We start from the raw sequence: 8,443 nt of genomic DNA on the forward strand, positions 1-8,443 counted from the left end.
GGATGTACAAAATGATTCGAACCATCTTTATGTTGATAGTGACGGGGAGAATGAGCAAGAAGCCAATACGGATAATCTTATAAATACCCTTGTATGTAGCATGTTATTTAAAGATTATAGTGAAGAACCCAAGGCAACCAATCCCAACCCAAGCTTAGATATTAGTACTGAACTTGATTTACTAAGAGGAGACATTGACCCATGTACAGAGCCATTTGAGTTTCAGCACTGTATTGCTGACTACGTCTACTACACTAAGTGAAAAGGCACTCTTCTTGCTAGGTATATTTTATTCTACTCATTATGTTTCTTTTATTTAATAATTCTTTATATTTTGTTTGGGTATTATGTGCATTATTAATAAAGATAATGTACATATGTGTAATTAACTGACTTGTTTTGTGTAACGTCTGAACCAGTGAAAAGCTCTTTGAGTTTAAGAATGTCGTGGGTACCCGATATCTTTTTGCATCTCTAAAACCACCTCGCTATATATCAGATGATGTGGTTGATTGTTAGTCAGCTTACTTGAATTTCAATGAACTTGAAAGAAAATCTTCAGCACCACGTCGATTCTTTGCTTCATCCCTCGTATTTGTAAGTAAAATTTTATTTCATTCTATATTACAATAATTTTATGTTATACAAGTTTATATTAATAGAAGAATATTATGTTCTGTGTGTGCAACTAGCATTTCAAGGGCAAAGGAAAGAATTCAAATTTGAAAGACAATTGGAAGTATTCAAGAAACATCTTAGAAATGAGTTAAATCATGCTGGGATTATTGATGTGACAAAAGTTGATATGGTTAGCTCAAACAATATATATAGTCAATACATAGTGTTATCTGCTGCTAATTTACTCTCGTAACAAATTTTATGTTTGTTGTATCTTCTAATCTTTTCTTATATAAAACATTTTTTTTACCAATAATATCCGACAAGCATTTTTACCTGTTCGTATTCAATATGGAGAAGAACAAGTTTGTCATTCTTGATAATCAACAGCATGATGAAACCCCAAAAACTCGTTATGGAAACAAACCTTGGAATATGGTAATTGTCCAGTTGCCTTTCATTGGTTGTTTTTTCTTTTACAATGTCATATTTTTTGCACAGTCTCTCTAGACAGTTTGATCTGAATTTTTCCATGCAGCGTAATGCTTTGGCAGAATATTTCAATGACATTGGTGATTTGAAGGAAAGAGTAAGAGCAATGGAGCCTGCTGTATTAAAAATGCCTTGGAGAAGCCATCAAAATGTTGTTGACTGTGGTATTTATACAATGAAATACATGGAAACGTACTTTTGGTTTAATTAAATGATCTTTCTTAAATTATTAAAAGCACATTCTTGTTTATAAGTTACCAATCCTCAAGATATTCTAACTTTTGTAGATGGATGGACTTCGAATATTGAGAATCAAATATCTTTGCACTTTGGTTTCATCCAAGTGCAACATTGTTTGTGATGACGTTTTAACAAAGGTGAAGTATTATCAAAAGAAGCTCTTCCCAAAGAAACTGGATTCATCTGATGAAGAATTCTACGAGGATAAATGTGGTGATGAGACTGCTGGGGATGAGCAGATAGGAGAGGAGGTAGTTGGAAAGAAAAAGAAGAGTACAGAAGATATTGGTGTCCGTGACAACAATGAGACTGTTAGGGTTAAGAAGAGAACAGTGGAGGTAGGTTGTACAAAAGGGAATATACCAGATGGTAATGATGTTTGTGAGAACAATGTTAGCACGGCAGATGTGAGTAATACAAACGACATAGCTAGGATAAAAGACAAAAGTACAAATGAGCATAATGTCTGTCTTAACGATGAGGGCAAAAATATAAAGGATATAGTTGGTATGGAGGAGATGAGTACAGATTACAATGATGTTCTTGACAGTGCTGACACTAGCAAGGGCAAAGTCATCAACAATCAAAATGTTCATGAACATGAAACAAGTCAACCAGAGTCTCTGAGCATCCTTGCAAATTGTAATTTCCTAAGCACATATACTTGCATTATTACTCCTCTTACTGATTTTCAGAATTGCATTGCTGATTATGTGTCGTATAGTAGAGGAAAACATACGGATTTAGCCAGGTACATATATATTACTACTAATGTACAATATTTAAATTTAAAATGTTTTGTATCCTGTTTTCAGTTAACACTGGTAGTCCTGAACCAGGGAACTTCTTGTGCATGTGGGTGACATTTCTCTTCGGCGTATTGAAATAGCAACGCTACGAGAATCTAAGTATTTAACGAGTGATGTGATCGATTGTTGGGCAAAACTTTTGAATGCCAAGGAATCTAGAAGAAACTCTTCAGAGCCATATCGATTTTTTTTCACCACAGTTGTGTGTGTAAGTCAAATATTTATATAAACTTATTTCAACAAGTAAATTTTGTAATGTTGTTTCCCTTGATTAACATTAGAAACTTTACTTGTCTTGCATACAGATGATGCTTCAAGGAGAACTGGACACTGTTGAAAATTTTATGGTGATTAAGAATATAATGAAAGAAGAGTTTACCCAATTCTTGGTTAACCCAAATAGAATTGATTTGGTTAGCATCGACAATATACACTCTTTCTGCATGTTATATTTAATTTGCTTGTTGCCTAATTAAATCTTTTAAAATCTACAGTTCTTCTTCCCAGTTATATATAAAAGGCATTAGCATTTACTAGTCATTGACAGCAACAAGTATAAGTTCATCATCATTGATAAAGTGCATCGTAACGGAAAACCGGAGACCACTGTCTTTTGTAAGATTTTATGCTCTTTTTTGCTTAACAGCACTACATGCTGTTCTTTTTCATTATTATGAATGTACAATGACTTTACATAGAGTGTACCTTTCCCAACAATATGGTCTGTCTTAATTTTCTTATTTTTGTGATATTGTAGCTCATAATTATTAGTGTCCTAATGTTTTTTCCCCCTTCTCCGCCAGCGTAATGTTGCAGAATACTTGAAAGACATCGGTGTTTCAAAGGTAAAAGTTGATCGCATCAAAAAACTGCAGCCTATTCTTGCAAAGATGAAGTGGAGGAACAACACTAACAAGACTGATTGTGGTGTTTATTACGTTATGAGACATATGGAGACATTTATGGGTAAGCTAAATTGGACCTGTGGGCTTAAAAAAGGCGATGTGAGTTTCAGAAGTAATACAATTATTATTAATACATAATTCAGTACACATTTGTACATGTTCTAACCCCTTGTTTTCTTTACTTTCCTAGGATGCTCCCCAACTGATTCTGCGGAAGAAATGCATTTCATATATGATTTCAACAGAAGGAAATGTATGTTCCGATGTTGTACTAAAGAAGGCAATGGATTTTCGTTCAAACCCACTGCCATGGGAAGAATACGACGATGAATATGAGGAAGATGCTGAATTCAAGCCGTAAAACCTTTTTTAGTTTCGTTTGTGACATGTGTGTGAGTAATGTAACATATATTGAGGAAGCTACGACTCGAACAACCTGAAGTTTGAAAAAATTTTAATTCAAGAGAGTGTTATATTTCGGAAACAAATTTCAATAAAGTTTATTATGTTCTTGCAGAACAACAATAATATTTATTGTGCAAAAGGCTTTTGCGCCTTCAAATTATTGTTCTCTGGGAAAATAATTCCAATCAAGTTGATGATGTCCCTACAGAACAACAATAATGATCCTTTAATACAAATGTAATATACTTTGGCTATAAGAGCAATGTACTTTGGCAGTGAAATCAAATTGTGCATACAAGCCTTTAAGAATGTTCCTTGCAGAACAACAATAATGATCCTTTAATACAAATGTAATATACTTTGCCTATAAGAGTAATGTACTTTGGCAGTAAAATCCAATTGTACATACAAGCCTTTAAGAATGTTCTCGTAGTGTATATTATGGATGTCTATCCTTGAATCAAAAATTTGCATCTTCCACTTCGTTATCAAATTCATCTCTTTGATCGTCGTCCTCCACAACATCAGATTCATCTCCTTCATCGTCGTCATCTTCATGGTGGTATTTGGTGCAACAGAATGTAAATTAAATATTAGATTTTATAAGGAGAAAATGGCCAAAATGAACAACTAAATTGATATACATTTAATGTTAACCAAATATACATTGCTGAAATTCTCATCTATGCCTTCAGAACAACCATAATGTTGATTGCACAAAGAGCGTATGTGCCTCCATATAAGAGTGATGATTTTCGAAGGTAAACACTATGTGCTATACTTGTATAATTAATAGTTATTTAGCATTAATGTAATATGCTTTAACAAGAAACCAAATTACACATACCTGTCAGATGGTTTGTTTCTTTGCAAGTCCTAGAGCTGTGTCCTTGGCGGCCACATGTTTTGCATTACCTCTTCTCTTTTTCTATCTTCTTTAGGGCTTTTAACATTTGTGATTCAATTCTCTTGCCCTTGGTCCTACCCTTGTTTTTAGATTTTTTTTAGGAACATGAATCACCAACTTCTGAGGTATTTAGCAGCCCACATACTTTTCTATTTCTTTCATCTTGCCTTTCTTCTTTGCTGGAACACTTCTGTTACTAATCATATCCAATCTAATATCTCTTAGTTTTTCAATCAAAAGCTTCATGTCGTTATCATCACACTGAGCTACCCTGACACAAGAATAAACCTCTTGCCACAACTCAGTACTCAAACTTTTCCGGTCAGAAAACTTTTGAGAGACATCTATCAGTTTGCCATCGTTATCAAAGACAGTCTTACTCATTGCAGCTTTTGTCCATCTTTGCATTATATACTGTTCTGGTATTTTCTGAAAATCTTGGTTGTATAGAATCCAAAGGCAGTGCCTGCACAACAAGTCCATTATCTGAAACATAGAACAGGAACAAGTAATCTCCATGTTATCTGGTGAATATGTTACGTTCCATGACTTATTTGGCATCTACAAGTCTGTTAGAATATATATTTTTATCTCATCAATCTTATCCACATCTTTAAAACGACAATCAGACAAAGCTGCAACCAATTTTTTTTGGAAGTCTTCGAAAATATTGTGAGAGTATATTTCAGAAGCATGGACTTCAAGGTTTGAGTTTTTTTTCCGTGGGATTTCAGAGTGTTTGTTGTCACTGTTCAACTTGGACTGCTTGTGTATTTGTGCTTCCAAATCACTCTCATAGCACACCCAAAACTCAACAACGGTCAAATGAGGTGTGTGGAACCTATCAAAAAAACTGTTTTCACACTCAGACCTAGAAGTAACCCTCATCAAGCCAGATATTGAAACATCTTTAAAATAGGCAAGGATCCACTGTTCCCTGATATCGTACAAATCTGAAATCACTCGTGTTCTACAAGTTGATAATCAGCCATTATCTTCCCCCATTGTTCTTCGAATTCATCAGGCTCAAGTTGGTTGTTCCAAACACACCTATTGAGCCTGGTCTTAAAATCCTCATCTTGAAACAGTTGATAACTGACTTTTTCTCTTAGTTTCTTCATTATGTGCCATATGCACAGTCTGTGTGTTGACTCCTTAAACACTTTCGGGACTACCGACTTCATTGATTTGTCTTGATCAGTAATTATAATTCTCGGCTGGCACCCGCCCATTTCTTCCAAAAATGTCTTGAACAGCCATCTGTAACAGTCAATACTTTCATCACCTAACAACCCAGCTCCAAAGGTTATGCACCTTTTGTGGTGATCAACTCTTGTGAAAGGCACAAACACCATATCGTACTTGTTTGTTCCATATGTAGCATCTGCTGATCACACCTCACCGAACAGCATGTAGTTCTTTATGCAGATCGGATCTACACAAAACACTCCAGCCAGGCACTTGTTTTCATCTACTATAAAATCAAAATAAAATGAACTACATGTGTCTTTTTTACCAATAAGATTATCAACAAACATTTGCGCATCAAAATTACCAATGTAGGTTTTTATGTCCCTGACAAAGTTTTTGAAATCAACCTCAGTAGCACCAATGTTGTCGTAACCTCCACACAGATCCTTCCAACCTCTATAGGCTTTCACACCACCTAGTTTTAGCACCTTTACCTTTGTGACAAGTTGTTTCTGTACCTCTGTCATTTTTCGGTTTCCTTTCAAGAATATTGTAGATTCCGGCGAAACAAGTGGATGGTTATGGGCTTCATCGAATCTGGTAACAATGTAAGTTCCATTTTCTTGGTATTTGAACTGCACTAATGCACGACAGTCAATTCTTGTAATCGGCCTCACACGGCTTATGTCTGTCACATCAGATTGGGCATCATTCTCAGCAGTATCAGTATGAGTATCAGTCCTCTTCCTTTTCCTACTTTCATTTACACCTTGCCTATTGCAGACATCATTCCTTAATACAAAACTGTTTTGTAACTCATTGCCTTTAATCCTTTTTGTTGTTACATGTCTTGGCGTAAACCCACAGATTGTACAATATTCTTCGTAGAATAACTCTGCTGATTCTAGTGTTTCGAATAATTGTCCTACTTTAGGTTTCTTTTCCTCTGGACAGAATGGAATGTACTGGAGTGCATTTAATGTTTCAATTCTTGTTCTTGGAGTCTTAAAGCTGTTATTTGTAGAAGAAGACGTAGTTGCATCACTTGTACTCATTGTCTGCTTCAACAGTAGTTAAGTAAGTAAGTATATTGAATATTATTACATCAATAATGCAGTAATCGAATTATAATATGCTCTACAAAGGTTCATATATAATGTATTCCTGCCAATGTCCATTATCATGCCTTTAAAGGAACATTTATTTTACTGCTAATGTTCATAGGAAATATTGTTGTCCATTTTGATATAGTATATATATAAAATGTATTGAATGCTAATGACAGTAAACAAACAAATAGACATAATACTATTTCATTAATATTAGAAATATTTACAAAAGCCATTCAAGACTTTCAAAAGCATAAAGCCTATTAAGGCTTATACTGAAAAAAAAAAAAAAAAAAAAAAAAAAAAAAAAAAAAAAACCACAAGATAATACAAAATAACAATATACTAGAAAACTAACTTAATATAATTGTAAATTAATCTAACAGTCAGAGTCGTAATAACCCTTATCACCAGACTGCTCCTCATACAAGTTTTCAATTTCATCTTGTTTTCTTTATTTTTTTCTTTGTCGTGCTTGTCGTTTATGATGTCTAATTTTTTCTTCACGACTAGACAAACGCCTGCAAAGGCAGTATCTTTCAAGCAGGCTTCCATTCTTTGTGATAGTGATTATTCCATTTTCATTTCCCGAAACCGCGTTTCGGTAATAATCCCTTTCAATTATCTTTTTGTCGTTCCCTATAAGGAACCAAGACAACCAAGCCTTACATACCTCGGCCATGTTTTTTTTCTCTCGCCTCCCAAGTCGTTCAAAAAGAATCGAGAGGAATGCAGAATTAGTAAGAAAAATATGTAAAGGATGTCTGTGTGATGGTACATCCATCTCCACAGGAATATTCTTTGAACTAATCTAGTTTGAAGAAAACTGGTCTGCTTTCCATGTCATATAACCACTGATGAAATTGTTTTTGTCTTGAATGTTCTGGTAGTAGGGTATTTTGCATTTAGAATAAGACATTGTTTTTTTTTTAGAAGATTGTGTAGTTTTCTGGAGAGATTAAAGATTTTGGTTATTGAAAAAGGTTTTAGAAATGAAGATAAGATGGAAAGTGGTAATGTACTCTTGTGTTTATATAGTGGATTAATTGAGTAGAAGAGATTAAATATTGTGAACAGTTGTGTCTTTTCAACAGTCACAAACATAATCATAGTAATTAATAAATTGGTTGAAGTTATCTATGTTACTTAAACGACTATATGTATTACGAGCAATGGCGGATCTTGAGCGAATTTTCAAGGGGGGCCAAGTTAGTTTTAGGTTTCCAAAGAATAAACTTGAATTTTAATAAGTTGTCTTTATACCCATTTCATATTTACACAAAATATCACTACATAGCCAACATACCATCCCACAATTAAACCCATATTTACATGATCTGCCTATGTTGTTGTTGTACCCTTACTTTTTTTCACTTTTTCTTAAATATTTCATTTTTTCCTATGTTACCTTTGGTTCGAAGGGAGTATAAAATAGGTTAATAATTACAAAGTTTCATTCGTTAGTAATTTACAAAATATTAAGGACCACTAATAAAAAGTTGAGTCATTTGGTATGAATCGTCCATTTTAGATAAGTGTTACATTTGGTGTGGATCGGAGGGAGTAGAGAACTAATTTAATAACCATTTTACTGCTACAAAAACCTTATTAGTTTCGATTTTGATGTAATAAAACTTTTTAAGACGCTAAAATATAAAATAAGATTATTTTCAAGTTACTCAAAAACTTGTCATAAATCTAAAATTTAAAATCGTAATGACTAGCTAAATAATCAAGGTAATAAAAATGTACACGAAAGTATAATAA

The 8,443-nt window shown here is 33.8% G+C and overlaps 1 protein-coding gene across 1 annotated transcript; it reads right to left on the reverse strand.

The window, feature by feature from the left end:
* Window positions 1-3,595: 3,595 nt before the first annotated feature.
* LOC141601877 (protein FAR1-RELATED SEQUENCE 5-like) lies at window positions 3,596-6,622 on the reverse strand. Its single transcript, XM_074422185.1, has 5 exons — window positions 5,878-6,622; window positions 5,427-5,763; window positions 4,942-5,313; window positions 4,522-4,842; window positions 3,596-3,671 (listed from the first exon to the last, which is right to left on the reverse strand). Exons 1-5 carry the CDS (start codon window positions 6,620-6,622, stop codon window positions 3,596-3,598), a joined length of 1,851 nt encoding a protein of 616 aa, XP_074278286.1.
* Window positions 6,623-8,443: the final 1,821 nt, after the last annotated feature.

Source organism: Silene latifolia, chromosome 9 (assembly GCF_048544455.1).
Source record: "Silene latifolia isolate original U9 population chromosome 9, ASM4854445v1, whole genome shotgun sequence".
Classification (NCBI taxonomy): Eukaryota; Viridiplantae; Streptophyta; class Magnoliopsida; order Caryophyllales; family Caryophyllaceae; genus Silene; species Silene latifolia.